This window comes from Jaculus jaculus, chromosome 12, assembly GCF_020740685.1.
Source record: "Jaculus jaculus isolate mJacJac1 chromosome 12, mJacJac1.mat.Y.cur, whole genome shotgun sequence".
NCBI classification, from domain to species: domain Eukaryota; kingdom Metazoa; phylum Chordata; class Mammalia; order Rodentia; family Dipodidae; genus Jaculus; species Jaculus jaculus.
The window spans coordinates 33,387,555-33,405,881 of record NC_059113.1 but is presented as its reverse complement, the minus strand read 5'-3'; the positions used below and the strand labels follow the sequence as shown (position 1 = coordinate 33,405,881).

Here is an 18,327-nt window from a genome sequence, read left to right as displayed (position 1 = left end):
AGATGCATGCACCACCTTGTGCATCTGGCTTTTGTGGGTCCTGGGAAATAGAGCCTTGAATGGGGGTCCTTAGGCTTCACAGGCAAGCGCTTAACTGCTAAGCCATTTCTCCAACCCTATTTTTTTATTTATTTGAGATAAAAAGAGACAGAGGCAGAGTGTATGGCGTGCCAGGGCCTCTTGCTACTGTGAACTAACTCCAGATGCATGTACCACTTTGTGGATCTGGCTTTAAATGGGCACTGGGGAATTGAACCCAGGCTGTCAGGCTTCGCAAGCAAGCCCTTTAACTGCCAACCCATCTCTCAAGCACCTGTATTTCTTTTTTTTTTTTTAATTTAATTTATTAGTTTTCTTTTCAGTAAATACAGGCAGTTTGGTACCATTATTTAGGCTCATCTGTGATCTACCCCCTCCCATTAGACCCTCCTTGTTAATGAAAATGGGTCATGCATTGTGGAGTTAGCCCCCAGTTATTAGTATGATAAATGTCTCTGAAAATCATGACCCAACATGTAACTCTGACATTCTTTCCGCCCCCTCTTCCGCAAGATTTCCCTGAGCCATGTTGGGTTCATTTTTGGTCTGCTTCAGTGCTGAGGTGTTGGGGGCCTCTGAGGCTCTGGCTCTCTGATTTGGTAGGAGTTGATTTTTCTCTGCATTGATCTCCTTCCCCTTTGTGCTGGTATCCAGTTCACAGGAAAACATCACCCTTGCATATTTCGCCAGTTGTCCTTAGTTTCAGTTGGGCCCCTTCTGAGGTATGTTGGGGCAGCTCTCTTCTTAGGATCTGCATCTATCTTTTTTTCCCTCGTTGTTTGTAGTGCAGCTAGGCGGTCGCCATCTTGACCGGAAGCCGATGGCAATCTCAAGCACCTGTATTTCTTGACTAAGCGAGAGACTCTATTTCAAGGAAATAGTCAGAAGAGCAGCAGAACAGGATAACTGACATTCTCCTCAGGTCTCTGCTATCTGTGCACTTGGGGCAGACATATCTGCACACACATGTGCATATGCCACACACACAAAATAACAATAGTTTTTATAGGGCTGGAGAGATGGCTTAGCCATTAAGGTGTTTTCCTGTGAAACCTAAGAACCCAGGTTTGATTCTCCAGGTCCCACATAAGCCAGATGCACAAGGGGGCACATATGTCTGGAGTTTGTTTGCAGTGGCTAGAGGCCCTGGTGCGCCCATTCTCTCTCTCTCTCAGTCTCTAATAAATAAAAAAGAAAAAATGTTTTTTTAGAAGTAATATCAGCTGGGTGTGGTGGAGCACACTTTTAATCCCAGTACTAGGGAGGAAAAGTAGTAGGATCACTGTGAGTTCGAGTCCACCCTAAGACTATATAGTGAATTCTAGGTCAGCCTGGGCTAGAGTGAGACCTTACCTTGAAAACAAAACAAAACAAAAAAAATACACAAAAAAGTAATATCATATGAGTTAGTTCCTGTAAAATAAATATAAATGGGTCAGGCTGTCCATTAAAAAAAAAAAAAAAGGGCTGGAGAGATGGCTTAGCGGTTAAGCGCTTGCCTGTGAAGCCTAAGGACCCCGGTTCGAGGCTTGGTTCCCCAGGTCTCACGTTAGCCAGATGCACAAGGGGGCACAAGCGTCTGGAGTTCGTTTGCAGAGGCTGGAAGCCCTGGGTGCCCATTCTCTCTCTCTCCCTCTATCTGTCTTTCTCTCTGTGTCTGTCGCTCTCAAATAAAAATAAATTAAAAAAAAAAAAAAGCCACTAACCTGTGGCTCTAACAACCTCCAATAACTCCTCTGATGGCTCCAAATCAGAGAGGACTGAGACACTAGAGAAATCAAATTACTGTCTTAAGTGGTTATTTGGGGAATTCATCTGTAACTATAGTTAGCATTACTATAATTAATAGAATGTGGCCCAAGGGGCTGTAGGCAGAAACTTTTTTTCCTCCTAGCCAAATGTTTCTTTCTAATTAATTTACCATTACATTTCCACATTTCTGAGATGGTAAAAAAACCACAGAGGGTTGGAGGGATGGCTTAGCAGTTAAGGATTTTGCCTGCAAAGCCAAAGGACTCAGGTTTGATTCCCCAGGACCCACATGAGCCAGATGCACAAGGTGGCACATGCATCTGGAATTCGTTTGCAGTGGCTGGAGGCCCTACCATGCCAATTTTCTCTCTGTGTGTGTCTGTCAAAATAATTAATTAAATAAATAAATTTTTTTTAAATTTTTTTTTGGTCATTTTTTATTTATTATTTATTTGAGAGCGACAGACACAGAGAGAAAGACAGATAGAGGGAGAGAGAGAGAATGGGCGCGCCAGGGCTTCCAGCCACTGCAAACGAACTCCAGATGCGTGCGCCCCCTTGTGCATCTGGCTAACGTGGGACCTGGGGAACCAAGCCTCGAACCGGGGTCCTTAGGCTTCACAGGCAAGCACTTAACCGCTAAGCCATCTCTCCAGCCCTAAAATTTTTTTTTTTTTTTTTGGTTTTTCGAGGTAGGGTCTCACTCTGGTCCAGGCTGACCTGGAATTAACTCTGTCATCTCTGGGTGGCCTTGAACTCATGGCAATCCTCCTACCTCTGCCTCCCGAGTGCTGGGATTAAAGGCGTGCGCCACCACGCCCGGCTCTAAAATATTTTTTTTAAAAGACCACAAAAAGACTTTTCTTTAGGCTCCTGATTAAAACCAACAGCTTCAACAAACTGCCGGCTTTGATTCAGGGCCAAAGAAACTTCTTTTATCAGTTATATTTCATTTTTAAAAGTTTGTTTATTTATTTATTTGAAAGAGAGCAAGAGGCAGATAGAGAGAGAGAATGGGTGAGCCAGGGCCTTTAGCCACTGTAAACAAACTCCAGATGCATGTGCATCTGGCTTTATGTGGGTGCTAGGGGAGCAAATTTGGGTCATTAGGCTTTGCAGGCAAGTGCCTTAACTACTGAGCCATCCAGCCTTATATTCCTTTTAAAAACTATCCATGCAAATTTAAAACAATATTAAGCAGATACCTTAGCTGACAGGCATACTAGAAAAAACACTGTAAGCGCACCTTCTAACACAAACCTGCAGAGTGGCACCCCTTCCTCTGGGGAGATGAAACTCCAGGCAAGCCCTAGTCCCGCCTTTTGGGTGCCTTTGACCAGTGCTCAGATGATGCAGCCATGCCCAGCAGCCCTCTCTGACAGTGCAGGCACTGGCACCATGCCTGGAAACTGAGGCGCTGTAATCCCCAGCAAGTAAGAGATGCGGCCTTAACGTGTTCTAACGACCCTTGCACATGGAGCTTCTTATGCCCCTACGATGATCCTTTCTCTGACCATCCTGAAATCATCATCGCCTAACTGAGAAGACTGCAGATACAGGGAGAAACCTTGATGTCGCCGTGGCAAAACTTACGGCTACAAAAGTAGCAGCAGCAGAATGTGCCTCCTTCCTGTATGCGCCACCAAGGGAGGAGCACTGCACCCGGAGAGCAGGGCCATGCAGCCAACCCACAGAAGTCTGCACTCTGCATAGGCTGAGGAAAGAACACCACACACTTACCATTTGACACCTAGGGATGCGGCCCAACACAAAATCATAAACTCATTTAAAATATTATGAGGGGTTTTCGTGACCTTCCTCTGGAACTCAAGTGCACAGTTCTCAAGAATGAATACCATAGGTGACGTGTATGTCCCAGTGGCCTGCAAAATAAATGCATGTGTGTTCTCTTGCTACTTGTAGGCGTGTATGGCTTCAGTGTTACAGTGCTGAGAAGCTTCCAGTGTGTGGCCTTCCAAGTTCACACAGTTGTACTGGTACCATCACACATTACATGTGGGCATGGCAACTTGGCAAACGTAACAGTGATTACGAATATTTTAACCTGCCACTACAAATGACAGGCATTCAATATTATTCAGACAACAGGTAAGTGCACCTCAGCATGTCTCACACATAGGCTGCCACATTTTTTTTTTAATGCATTGGCAGCTGCAATGTTGCTTTCAGTTTCCTGTCAATTTATTTTCATACTACAAGTAAGAACAGACCCTTATCATTTTTTGTTGTTGTTTCAAGATAGGGTCTCACTCTAGCTCAGGCTGACCTGTAATTCACTATGTAGTATCAGGGTGGCCTTGAGCTCACAGTGATCTTCCTACTTCTACCTTCCAAGTGCTGGGATTAAAGGTGTGTGCCACAACACCCAGCCTTGATTTGAATTTTATTTATTTACTTATTTATTTTTGGTTTTTTGAGGTAGGGTCTCGCTCTAGCCCAGGCTAGACTGGAATTCACTATGTAGTCTCAGGGTGCCCTTGAATTCACAGCGATCCTCCTACCTCTGCCTCCCGAGTGCTGAAATTAAAGGCATGCATCACCACACCTCGCCCTTATCATTTTTTAAAATGCTTTTTTCAAGCTTAGCATGACTTCTAATAAACATATATCATAAGGAAATACAACACCCTCCCCCCAAGATTATGGATGATGGAAAATTGCTTAATGAAAACTAGGAAGATGACTACTTTTTTGTTGAGGTAAATTGTAAGGAACTTTGTTTAATTTGTAGGGAGTTTGTATAAGTTTTCCCCAAAGACCATAATTTGAAAAGGTATCATATGCAAAAATATATTGCCAAATTTGATGTGTATCTAGGATTTTGTCATAAGCACTCAGTAGCAGAACTGAACAAAATCTGACTTCTCTACTATTTTTTTTAATATTTTATTTATTTATTTGCAAGGAGAGAGTGAGCACAGCAGGGCCTCTTGCTGCTGTAAATCAAGTCCACATGTATGCCACTTTGTGCATCCAGCCTCATGTGGATCCTGGGGAATAGAATCTGGGCCTTTATGTTTTTCAGGCAAACACCTAATCCACTCTATCAGCTCTCTAGCCCTCTGCAGGTTTTTTTAAAAATATTTTATTTGGGCTGGAGAGATGGCTTAGCTGTTAAAGCACTGTGAAGCCTAAGGACCCAGGATCAATTCCCCAGTACCCACATAAGCCAGATGCACAATGTGGCACATGTGCCTGGAGTTCATTTGCAGTGGCTCAAGGCCCTGTTGTGCCCATTCTCTCTCTGACTCTCTTGTCCATATCTCTCTCTGCTTGCAAATAAGTAAACAAATGAAATTTTAAAATATTTTATTTGCAGGCAGTGATGGGGAGCGAGAGACAGTGGGCATGATCAGGCCTCCAGCCACTGCAAACTCCAGACACATGTGCCACTTTGTGCATCTGGCTTTACAGGAGTACTGGGGGAATAGAACTCCGGTCATTAGGTTCTGCAGGCAAGTGCTTAACACTGAGCAATCTCCCCAGCCCTACTCTTTTTTTTTTTTTTTTTTTTAACTATAGCTCAGTGTTGGTCAGGGAGGCCACCGATACCCCTAAAGCAATACTGGCTCTTGCCATTGCTCCTGGATGCCCTCCAAAACCAGATGGTAAATTCCTCTTGCTAACAATAAGCTGGAACTGAACTAGAAGCTTATTGGTCAACTAGCTTTCTTCAGACTAGAAGGAGCTATACAAGCTACTGGGGGAGAAATGCCATCTACAGTCCTTTTCAATTGTGAACACTATATATTCCACAACTGACCTGCCACTGGTGTAATAGTGATATGATGTTACAGGAGTAACCAACTACCTTCTGATTGGATTTGAGGCCTGCTCTAGGGGAGGGAAATAATGTCTGATACTGCAAATCTGGTTAAAAGTCTATGACTGTTGGGCATGGTAACACATGCCTTTAATCCTAGCACTGCGGAGGCAGAGGTGGGAGGATCATCATGAGTTTGAGGCCACCCTGAGACTATGTGGTGAGTATCAGGTCAGCCTGGGCTAGAATGAGACCCTACCTCAAAAAACCCTAAAGAGTAACCCAATACTGTAGATATGTGAACTGGACAACATGACAAATTACTTTTTTTGTTTGTTTTTGTTGTTGTTGTTTTTCAAGGTAGTGTTTCACTCTAGCCCAGGCTAACTAGAAATTCACTATGTAGTCTCAGGGTGGCCTTGAACGCATGGTGATCCTCCTACCTATGCCTCACCAGTGCTGGGATTAAAGGCTTGTGCCACCACACCCAGCTCCAAACTGTTAGGTCAGGACAAAATGAAGTTATAGCAGGAGCGCGACAGAGATAAGAAAGTGGGTTGTCCACATTCCTCAAGAACTTGCCCAGCCATTAACAATGCCCCCATCTCTCACTGGGTCATTTCTGGTCTCACCCTATGGCTAATGTAAAGAACAGAGATTAAAGCCGGGCGTGGTGGCGCACGCCTTTAATCCCAGCACTCGGGAGGCAGAGGTAGGAGGATCGCCGTGAGTTCGAGGCCACCCTGAGACTACATAGTGAATTCCAGGTCAGCTTGAGCCAGAGTGAGACCCTACCTCGAAAAACAAACAAACAAAAAAAAAAAGAACAGAGATTAAGGGCTGGAAGGATGGCTTAGCAGTTAAGGCATTTGCCTGCAAAGCCAAAGGACACAGGTTTGATTCCCCAGGACCCACGTTAGCCAGATGCACAAGGTGGCGCATGCATGTGGAGTTTGTCTGCAGTGGCTGGAGGCCTTGGTGTGCCCGTTTTCTCTCTCTCCTCTTTCTCTCTATCAAATAAATAAAATAAATAGATTTTTAAAAATAAAAAAAAGAACAGAGATTTACTGCCCCAACAAAGAAATTCCTTCCCTTCCCCTTCCTCACCTTCCCCCAACTGAAGAGCCTATAAAGCTCACTATCTGTAACCCCAAGCTGACTGCTTTACTCTTGACAGTCAGTCCTGGGAGCTCGTGTCCCCCCCCCCATACAAACTTCCTTCTTTGTCTCAGTGTTCTCCATGGTCTTGGTCATTCCTGAAACTTACACAAACTACTTTCTAATTATCTGTTTGCTCCCGTAGATTGGTACTGCTCACAGCCTCAAACACGTAAGTTCCTTGATGCAAAAGGTAGAGGTATTATCGATATACATAGACAGCAAAGTTACTAAGAACAGGCGGCGAGTTGGTACTCAACACTAAACATGACATCAATGGTAGTTTGAATGGATGTCCCTCAATAGATTCAGGAGTTTCATTCAAATTTATATCTTGGAGGCGGTGTCACAGGGGAGGATCCGAGGGTCCAGCCCTAAGGTATATTTGGGGCAGATCTGGAATTCCAGCCTAAGGTATATATGCAGAGAGCAGTATGAGTTCTGCCTGCGTTCCCTGCTAGGCTGCCAGGTTTTGCTTTTGGTGGTGGGTTTTCTCTTTTTTGCTATTATGAAACTTCCCCTGGATCTGTAAGCCTGAAATAAATTCCATTCCTCTTTTAGCTATGTCTGGTTTGGAGGTTCATCCCAGAAATGTGAAGCTGACAGTGATAACATGTAATCACAACCTCCAAGGCTCAGGCTCACAGTAGAGCAGGAGGATGGAAGTAAGGCTGTGGAATGCTGTCTCTGGCTGCTCAAGAACTCAAGCGGATGGGGATCCCAGCACACGACATGACCAAGCCTGTCAGTATTTCATCACAAATGAGAGAGGGGTCTGCAAGACCTTACATCTCCTAGAGCAAATAGTGGAAATTGATGATTGCTGGAGAAGGGAATTCATGTGGTATAGCCACTTAAGGATTACCCATTCTCCATTAAATAACCTCCTACCCATGATTAAGCAAGAGACCTTAATTTAAATCAGTAGGCAAAAAAATGGGGGGGGGGGCGCTAGAGAGATGGCTTAGCAGTTAAGGACACAGGTTCAATTCCCCAGTACCCATGTAAGACATAAATATGCATGCATCTGGAGTTCATTTGCAGTGGCTGGCGGCCCTGGAGCACCCATTCTCTCTCTCTCACACACAAATAAATATATAAATAAATGAAATGTTTACAAATGGATTAAGAGCCAGGCGTGGTAGCACACGCCTTTAATCCCAGCACTCGGGAGGCAGAGGTGGGATTACTATGAGTTCGAGGCCACCCTGAAACTACAGAATTCCAAGTCAGCCTGGGCTACAGTGAGACCCTACCTCCAAAACCAAAAAAAAAAAAAAAAAAAAAAGGATTAAGATCATGCAAATTACCATCAAGACTATGAATTTCAAAAGGGCTAAGAAATTACATCAGCACCAATTCCAGGAATTCCTTAAATATGCTGATGCTGACTATGGTAACCTCATTTACTTTTTGGAAGTAATATGGCTAAGTTGAGGCCAAATGTTGAAAAGATGGTATGATTTACAACACGTTATCAAGTTGTTTATTGTATCAAAAACACAATTTGTGCCAGAACTTGATGATGAAATCTGGCTTACAGATTTAACATTGTTAGTGAATTTAGCCATGCATGTAAATAAGTTACACATGCACCTCCAAGGTGAAAACCAATTAATATTTCAAACTATAACAGTGTTTCAGACAAAACAAAATTAGGGCAAGCTCAAATTAAGGCAAAACTTGTATGTAGTCTGCCACACTGGCCTTATGTGGCCTTGCTTTTCTACATGATACAAGGATCTGAAAGTAGATATGCAGGAAGGGGCTGATGAAAGGCTCAGCAGGTAAGCATGCCTGCAGTGCAACCACGAGGACCTACTTTCTCTCCCCAGCATCCTGGTAAAGAGCGGAACATGGCCTGGCTGTGTGTGGCAGTAACCTGTCTGGAGAAGGGGGAGCAGGAGAGAATAGCTGGGGCTTGTTAGTGTGACAGAAAAACAGCAGCTCCAGTTGTGGTGAGGACCACTGTCTCAAAAAAAAAAAAAAGGCAGAAGAGTAAGACATCTGATGCTTTATTCTGTCCTCCACATGTACACAGGAGGCATGTGCATCTGTACACACACATGCATGCACTTTCGCCACACGACATAATCTTTTGACATTCTTGTGACTCCAGTTTCAATCCTCACAAATGTCATGTGAAAATTTTCCAATGGAACGCACAGAGCTGCAATCTAAAGATTACTAGACTTACCTAGGTCCTATCTTCCCAGAGACAAACACCTCTCACTTCACAATCAAGCTTTACTCAAGTCATGTTCTTGGGAAGCATCTACTTGTGAGCAACTAAATTCAAGAATGATGCTTTGCCAGGCGTGGTGGCGCATGCCCTTAATCCCAGCACTTGGGAGGCAGAGGTAGAAGGATCGCCATGAGTTCAAGGCCACCTGAGACTACATAGTGAATTCCATGTCAGCCTGGGCTAGAGCAAGCCCTACCTCAAAAAAAAAAAAAAAAGAAAAAATGATGGTTTGTTTTGATTGTCAACTTGACAAGCTCTGTGCATGCCTGTTTGGGGTCATCTAGATTAGGTTAGCCTCTAGGCATGCCTATAAGGGGTTATGCTGACTGGGTTAATTGAGGTGGGAAGACCCATCTCAATGCTGGGCAGCACCATTCCAGTCTGGAGTCCTGCACTGGATACAGAGAAGAGCACTCCCTTAGCAGCAGCATTCATGGCTCTCTCCTTCCTAATGAAGGATGTACAGTGACCTGCTGCTTCAAGCCCCTGCAGCCATGCCTTACCCTCCATGATGGGCTGTAATCTCCAACAGTACACCAAAATAAACTCTTCCTCCAGTTGTTTTTGTCAGGTATTTTGGTACAGCAATGAGAAAAGTAATACACACATTACAAGTAAAAATTTGAATCAGGGCTGGAGAGATGGCTTAGCGGTTAAGCGCTTGCCTGTGAAGCCTAAGGACCCCGGTTCGAGGCTCGGTTCCCCAGGTCCCACGTTAGCCAGATGCACAAGGGGGCGCACGCGTCTGGAGTTCGTTTGCAGAGGCTGGAAGCCCTGGCGCGCCCATTCTCTCTCTCTCCCTCTATCTGTCTTTCTCTCTGTGTCTGTCGCTCTCAAATAAATAAATAAATAAATAATTTTAAAAAAATTTGAATCAAAATATTTAATGAGCACCCTTAAGAAATCACCTGAGAATTGCAAATACTTTCATCAAACCAGATACTGAGGCACTGGTTTCTCAAATACAACGTCAAATATCCCATTGGTATTTTGCTGTCCTCTTCTTTTACCTTTATAATAAAAAGTTAAAGATCACAGAACTTTTAACTTCCATTTTTCTTGACTAGTGATCACAAACAGGATCTACTCTATGGTTAGACTTTCTGAGGGCTAGGGAAATGTGTTTCAATCCCCAGAAACCACATAAAATGCCAAGCATGTTGGCACACACCTGCAATCGCGGCACTAAGAAAGTGAAGACAGTAAATCACTAGAGCACACTGACTAGCCAGTCCAGCCAAACTAGCGACCTTTAAATTCAGGGAGACCCTGTCTCAGAGAGTAAAAGAGAAGAGCAGCCAAGGGAGACCTCTGGCCAACGTGTACCTCTGGCCTACACATGCTACTTTACTCAAACACACCAACGATACATGTATGCACTACACACACACACAGACACAGGGTTGTTTTGGTCTGGTTTGGTTTGGGTTTTCGAGGTAGTGTTTCACTGTAGCCCAGGCTGATCTAGAATTCACTATATAGTCTCAGGGTGACCTTGAACCCATGGGGATCCTCCGACCTCTGCCTCCGAAGTACTGGAACTAAAGGCGTGCGCCACCACGCCAGCCAGGCACACACACAATTCTGAATGGCATTCTGGTGGTCTGGATGTAAAATGCCCCCCCTAGCCTCATGTGGTTGTGATTACGCCTCGTACTCGATACCCAGCTGGAGGAGCCTTTGGAAGGTAGATCCTTGCTGGAGGAGGTGTGTCACGGGGAGCAGGCTGTGGGGTGATAGCCCAGCCCTGCTTGTCACACTCTCTCCTTCCTCCCAGATGATAAGATACTCAGCTCTCTGTTCCTGCCACACTTTCCCCACCATGATGAAACTTCCCCTCAAAACAATACGGTGTTAATAAATCCCTTCCTTCCTCAGGCTGCTTCTGGTTGGATGATGTGTCCCAGCAACAAGAAAGTAATTGCTCTAGATGCCAACTTTCTTGAGCTTCTGTGTATTTAATGTGTGTCCCAAGACAATTCTTTGTCTGATGTGGCCAAAGAAGCCAAACAGTTGGACATCCTGATTTGAAATAGACCTACTTGCCAGGCATGGTGGCACACACCTTTAATCCCAGCACTTGGGAGGCAGAGGCAGGAGGATCACTGTGAGTTCCAGACCAGTCTGGGACTATAGAGTAAGTTCCAAATCACTCTAGGCTAGAGTGAGACTCTACCTCAAAAAGACCACATAAATAAAATAGAACCACTTGTCAAAGCATACAAGGTCAGACAGCCCTGAAGGAGTGCCACTAAGTCCTATCTTCACAGAGACACTTCAGTCACACCTTATTCATGTCATCGTTTTCTGGCAGCACCAACATTTATGAGCAACACTTTTCAAATGGTCTAACTGGGATCAGGGGACGATATACAGTAAAGCCAGTGGGGAGGAGGGTGAATCAAAATAAGATGTTATGAATAAACCATATAGAAACCTTCTTCTTTGCTATCCAATAATATATATGTTTAAGAGAGAGAGAGAGAGAGGAGACATGGTGGTACACCTTGTTAATGCCAGCACTCAGGAAGCTGAGGGAGAAGGACTGCCATTAGTTCATGGCCAGCCTGAGACTAAATAGTGAATTCCAGATCAGCCTGGACTACAGTGAGACCTTACCTCAAAAGAGAGAGAAAGAGAGAGAGAAAGAGAATATGGGCAGAGGTATCCTATGAACATGGATAATAGCACACCCAGAAGCCATAGATTATTAGAAAAATTTCAATGCCAGGTGGGATGCCTTCCAGTGAGTTGTCTGCCAGGGAGGTCCCTGATGCCCCCAAAACATTAAAGACCATTGCCAAGGCTCTTAGTTTCCCACCAGAACTAGATGGTAAAGCCCTATTGTTTTAGATTCTACATGCTTGGAGTGCAGGTCATGGAGAAATCAACCAGGAGCTGAGCTGGAAACCTTCTCCCTTGTTGACTAGCTTTAGAAAGCTTGAAAGAGCTATGCTACATCCAGCCTTTTGGGAGAAAGAAGTCACTAATGGTGTCAAATAGCAGTGGACCCTGCAAGCTTTAAGACTGGCCAGCCAGGCCAAATGTGTCAATTGATACAATAGTAGCATGATTGTTATGGGGGAAACCAACTGCTCTCTAATTGGACTGGAGGCCTGCCCCACAGAAGTGAATATATGCCTGATACTGAAAACCTAGTCAAAAGCCTATGGCTGGGGAGATCATGAGCCCTAGGGGAGTAAAACCTGCTGTGGTATGGCTAAAGTATATATTATGCCTACCAACCTGCCCTCCAATCTTTCCTTTTAATTGATATCCATATATTAATGGTATTCTCACTGTTAGTTAGAGAAGCTTCTATTTTTAGATGGCAATGACCATTAAGGTGACTCAAGTCACTATAGGGGCTGGAAGGATTGCTTCATGGTTAAGGCACTAGCCTACAAAGCCAAAGGACCCAGGATGGATTCCCCAGGACTCACATAAGCTAGATGCACAAGGCAGCACATGCTTCTGGAGTTCATTTGCAGTGGCTGAAGGCCCTGGCATGCTCATACTCTCCCCCCCCCACACACACACAAATAAATTAAATAAATAAAAATTTAAATTTTTTAAAAAATTTTTTTAAAAAGTCGCCATAGTGCTAAGAAGAAGTGACAGTGGAATGTGCAGTGCTGAGATATCTCTATCACAACCTCCAAGGCTCAGGGTCCCATGTAAGCCATGTAAGAGCCAAAGAAAGGGTAGGACTACTTACAAGGCAATCTTCTAGACACAAAATGGCCTCGATATTCATGACCTCACAGTGCCTGACATGACCTACAGAAGACCTTAATAATAGGAAGAAAAGATGATGACATCAAAATAGAAGAGAGAAGCAGAACATGGTGGCACACGCCTTTAATTCCAGCACTAGGGAGTCACAGGTAGGAGGACTGCTGTGAAGTTGAGGCCACCCTGAGACTACATAGTGAATTCCAGGTCAGCCTGGGCTAGAGTGAGACCCTACCTTGAAAAAAACACACACAAAAAAAAAGAAAGAAAGAAAGAAAGAAGAGAAGAGGAAGAGGAAGAGAAGAAGAAAAAGAAGAAGAGAAGGAGAAACTAATTGAAAAGAAGAAGGGATTCCATGGAGGGTGGATTTGCGAGGAGGAGTATGGGGGTAAAGGGTGGGAATTATCATGGTTTATCGTCTGTATATATGGAAACTGTCAATAAAAAGTTTTAAAAAAGCCAGGTTTGGTGGCACATGCCTTTAATCCCAGCACTCGGGAGGCAGAGATAGAAAGAAGGATCACCATGAGTTCAAGGCCACCCTGAGACTACAAAGTGAATTCCAGGTCAGCCTGAGCTAGAGTGAGACCCTACCTCGAAAAACAAAAATTAAAAAAAAAAAAAGAGTAAAGGTAAAACGTTTAATTTTTCTTTTTTTTTTAAAGAGAGAGAAAGAGACAGAGAGAGAATTGGCGCTAGGACCTCAACCACTGAAATGGAACTCCAGACGTTTGTGCCACCTAGTGGGCATGTGTGACCTTGCACTTGCCTCACCTTTGTGTGCCTGGCTTACATGGGATCTGGAGAGTTGAACATGGGTCCTTAGGATCTGCAGGCAAGTACCTTAACCACTAAACCATCTCTCCAGCCCCAAATTAAAACCTTTAATTCCAGTATTCAGGATTCTGAAGTAGGAGAATTGCTGTAAATTTGAGGCCAGCCTGGGGTTGCAGAGTGAGTTCCAGGTCAGTCTTTACTAGAGTGAGACTCTACCCTAAAAAAAAAAAGTTAGCCAGGGTCTAGAGAGATAGCTTAGCAGTTAAGGCACTTACCTGTAAAGCCTAACGACCCATGTTCAATCTCTCTCCAGATCCCATGTAAGCCAGACACACAAAGGTGAGGCAAGCACAAGTTCGCACATTCCCACTTGGTGGCACAAGTGTCTGGAGTATGACTTCAGTGGCTAAAGCCCTGTTGCACCAATCCTCTCTCTCTCTCTCTCTCCCTCAAAAAAAAAAAAAAAAATTAGCCAGGCACGGTGGTGTACACCTTTAGTCCCAGCACTTGGGAGGCAGAGGTAGGTGGATCATCATGAGTTCAAGGCCACCCTGAGACTACACAGTGAATTCCAGATAAGCATGGGCTTGAACAAGACCCTACCTAGAAAAAAAAAAAAAAATTAGAACCAAAACATCTGATATACACTTTGAGGGCTTACTAAGAATTACAATTGGGCTGGAGAGATGGCTTAGCGGTTAAGCGCTTGCCTGTGAAGCCTAAGGACCCCGGTTCAAGGCTCGGTTCCCCAGGTCCCACGTTAGCCAGATGCACAAGGGGGCGCACGCATCTGGAGTTCGTTTGCAGAGGCTGGAAGCCCTGGCGCGCCCATTCTCTCTCTCCCCCTCTATCTGTCTTTCCCTCTGTGTCTGTCACTCTCAAATAAATAAATAAAAAAAATTAAAAAAAAAAAAGAATTACAATTACTTCCACTGAAACAGATATTTATGCATTAGTTTCTCAAATATAATGTCAAATATCCAGATAGTTTTAGTAAGCTATTGAGAAAGAACTTGCATGGCCATCTAGCAGCTACCAGAATCCTAGCTCTCCACTTGCCTTTTGAGTTTGAAGACATGTTCCTCTCTAGCAATCTCCAGCCAATGACTGCCCACAACGGTGGCCTGGCACTTCTGCCCAACCTGCGCAGAAATTATAAAAGCTCCTCCAATGGGCAGCTTTGCCGTGTAGCAACTTCACAGACCTGCCTTGTTCTGTGGCTCTCCCTAACCTGCAGTCTCCATCCAGTGCAGGGATTGGATCTGCAGTAAGTCTGACAACTTCCTTTTTCTTTTGTCTTCCCTGGGTGCTGCTCCCAAATACACATCACACAATCCTGATGTCTGCTCCCAAAGGGCACCATGTGCAATTAGACTTGGGTGTTGCTACCATCTCAGCTTCCTCTGTTTCCCCCTTACCACTGCGACTCATCTTTGGCCCCCTTGCTTCAAGTACTTATTCGGATTCTAATCTGAACAATATGCAAAAACTGTCAGTGGGAATCGGAATTGCCACACCCTGACCCAAACCCCAGCATAAAGACAGTGAGAACACATTCAGCCTTCACAAAAGTCAATTTTTCCGAATCTCATGGATAAGCACACCATCTGATGGCAGCATTACTGAAATTATATCCATCCTTTCAGTTAATAGTCCAGCATTTAACATCTTTACCAAGATTTCAAATCAAACCTCTTTACTTGCAACAAATGAGACTGAGTTATATGTATTCTTGAAAACCCTCAATAAAGGGGTTTGAGGAAGGAGCTCAGTGGCAAAGCACACACTTAGCATATGCAGAGCCCTAAGTCCTATCTCCCCGAATGAAATAATACTAAAATAAAGCCTGGCATGGTGGCTCACTCCTTTAATCCCGGCACTCGGCACTCGGGAGACAGATGTAGGAGAATCACTGTGAATTCAAGGCCACCCTGAGACTACATAGTAAATTCCAGGTCAGGCTGGGCCAAAGTGAGATCCTCCCTCAAAACACCAAAAGAAAAAAAAAAAATTAAAATTAAAATGAATCACCAGCCTAAAAGACATTTATTGTAGTGCTTTAAAATGTAAGATCATTTGGAAATTGGAATATAAGCAGCTAAGTAACTTACCAACAAACTTTGTTGGAGATATATATATGTAAGTATGTATAAATTTTTTTTGGGGGGTGGGTTTTCAAGGTAGGGTCTCACTCTGGTCCAGGCTGACCTGGAATTCACTATGTAGTCTCACGGTGGCCTCGAACTCATGGTGATCCTCCTACCTCTACCTCTGAGTGCTGAACTAAAGGTGTACACCACCACGCCCAGCTTTCTTGCCATAATTTTTTTAAATATTTTTATTATATATGAGAGAAATAAGAGACGGGGAGAGTGAGTATGAGCACGTCAGGGCCTTCTTCCAAAGCAGGAAGGCATATGGGGAATCAAACCCAGGCCACTAGGCTTTGCAAGCATGTGTCTTTAATGGCTGAGCCATCTCTCCAGCCCTTTACATAATTTCATAAAAAATTTTTTTTACATAGTTATTCACTTGAGAGAGACAGATAGACAGAGAGAAAGAAAAAAAAATGGGTATGCCAGAGCCTCTAGCCACTGCAAACATACTCTAGACGCATGTGCCACCTTATGCACCTGACTTACATGGGTACTGGGGAATCAAACCTGGGTGCTTATTGCTAAGCCATCTCTCCAGCCACCTTGTCATAATTTTTAAAAATATTTTATTTATTTGAGAGAGAGCGAAAAAGAGACAGAGAGAGCATGGGTACCCTAGGGCCTCCAGCGATTACAAATGAACTCCAGACACATGTGTCACCTTGTACATCTTGGGTACTAGGGAATCAAACCTGGGTTCTTAGGCTTCACAGGCAAGCACCTTAACTGCTAAGCCATCTCTCCAGCCTGGGGCTACTATTTAAGTTACATAGAGGCAAGCCTTTACACAGCAGTTGTCTACACTCCTTTGCAAAGAATAACCAGTAAGTGTAAAATAAGAATAATACATGGGTTATTCTGCCGAAATAAGTTAGAATATGCCTGTAAAGCCTAAGGACCCAGGATCAATTCCTCAGGACCCACATAAGCCAGATGCACAAGGTGGCACATGTGTGGAGATCATTTGTAGTGGCTGGCGGCTCTGGTGCACGCATATTCTCTCTCTCACTCAAATGAATAAATAAATAAATAAAATAGTAGCCCGCCTCTAAAATTTTCTTTGCAGTATTCCTTGTGTGGCTGTCAAAGTTTTGCACGCTGGCTATTGTTAACAGTTCAACGTGCCACAAGTGCCAGGAAAAGGAATGCCGCTGCCCAGACCCAAAGGTATGGTCTAGACTAGCTCCTGGGGCCGGGGATGTGAATAAAGAGCCATGGACCAAGGCTCAGACAAGTGAGGTTAGAGATGATGGCTGCTCTCAATCAAGGACTAAGTCACTGGGACAAGTCACTACCTCAATGAAGCTAAAACTTTAGAATTACAACTTCTCTGACATTTTCACGGTTCTGCCTGGTCACCTACCACCAAAGGACTCCAGCGTCACCTCTCTAATAAGCCAGGATGCCGGCTTGGGGGCTAAATAAAAATTCCATTTACACACCCCTGGCAATCAGCATGTATATCGCCCCGGCTTCAGGACATGCCCAGATGATGAAAACCAAGCCTATTTTACAGTCTCTCAAAGGGAATTATATATATATATATATATATATATATATATGATAAACCATGGAAGTTTGGGGCATCCTAGAAGCAGCAGCGATTATTTGGGGTCGGTATGAAACAGTCACAATCAAGCCTTCGGGTATGAGTGTGAGTATCAAATCAGCAGACGAGGGTGGGGGGGGGGTGTCACCACCTTCCCTGGGACTCCACGAAGTGTGTGATATGCAAATGATGTTCTGCAAGATGGACAATGGGCCAGTAAACCCCAGCCAAGTCACACGCACCGGGTCAGCGTGAGCAGCCTCGGTAGCGGCGCGGGGACCCAAGCCGGGCGGGGACCCGAGGGGGGACCAGCCGGACGTCCCGGAGAACCCCGGGTGCCCCCGCCCAGGGCTCCCAGGTGTGCGCTCCTCGCCAGCGGCATTTCCGGGTCGCCCGGCCAGCGCAGGTAAGCTCACCGGCCCGGAGCGCATTCCAAAGGCAAGAATCACATCCCGGGAACTTGGCCTCCCGCTCGCTCGGCTCGCTCGCTCCTCGCCCCGAGCGCAACGCGGGAGCGCCGGCCGGGCCGGGCCGGGCCGGGCGGCGGTGGGGGAGGGGCCGCGGCCGGCGCGCGGGGGAGGGGGGGGGAGGGGGCGCGGCGCGGGGCGACCCCTGCCGACCGTACCGACCTGGCTCGGGGTCCTGCTCGGGCCGCGCCGAGTGGTTGCCCATGTCCGGCGGACTCAGGAAGCGGCGGGCTGACGGGCGTCGGACTGCGTGTCCACCTTTACCGTGGCCTGGGCTGACGAGGCTGAGGCGTCCGCGGGGTCCGCTCCACTCAAAGAAAGGGCCGGCGCGCCTTCCCGTTCCCGGCCGCGGCCGGCCGAGCCGCTCCTCGCGCCCTGCGGGCAGGGCCACGCCCCCTTCATCTGCATACGCCACGCCCCTCCCCTCGGCTCCACGCTGCCGGCCGGTGCGGCCCCGCCCCTCTCATCTGCATGCGATTCCCCGGTGTCCAGAGCGCCCGCCCGGTCCTTTGTCAAATGACCGACTTCAGGCCTCTAGACCCGCCCACGCAGAGAACTGCGGCTGGACGACCGAGGCTGGAAAAAACCCACGGTAGGAGGCTGGAGCCAAGGGGCACTGCAAAGGTGAAGTCTTGCGCGTGTGAAATTAGATCTAACTGAACAAG

At 45.6% G+C, this 18,327-nt stretch overlaps 1 protein-coding gene and 1 pseudogene across 4 annotated transcripts in view; both read right to left on the bottom strand.

The window, feature by feature from the left end:
• The window catches only part of Specc1 (sperm antigen with calponin homology and coiled-coil domains 1), a 310,970-nt gene that overhangs the window by 182,193 nt on the left and 110,450 nt on the right, over positions 1-18,327 (bottom strand). Inside the window, exon 1 of one of the 4 annotated variants that reach the window (XM_045130802.1) lies at positions 17,825-17,958. The exons of the other annotated variants lie outside the window; for them this stretch is intronic. Within the exon in view, the coding sequence (XP_044986737.1) occupies positions 17,825-17,867 (43 nt within the window). The 5' untranslated portion in view covers positions 17,868-17,958. Of the gene's footprint in view, positions 1-17,824; positions 17,959-18,327 lie in introns of those variants that run through there. 4 annotated transcript variants of the gene reach the window in all.
• LOC123453924 lies at positions 2,620-2,715 on the bottom strand (annotated as a pseudogene).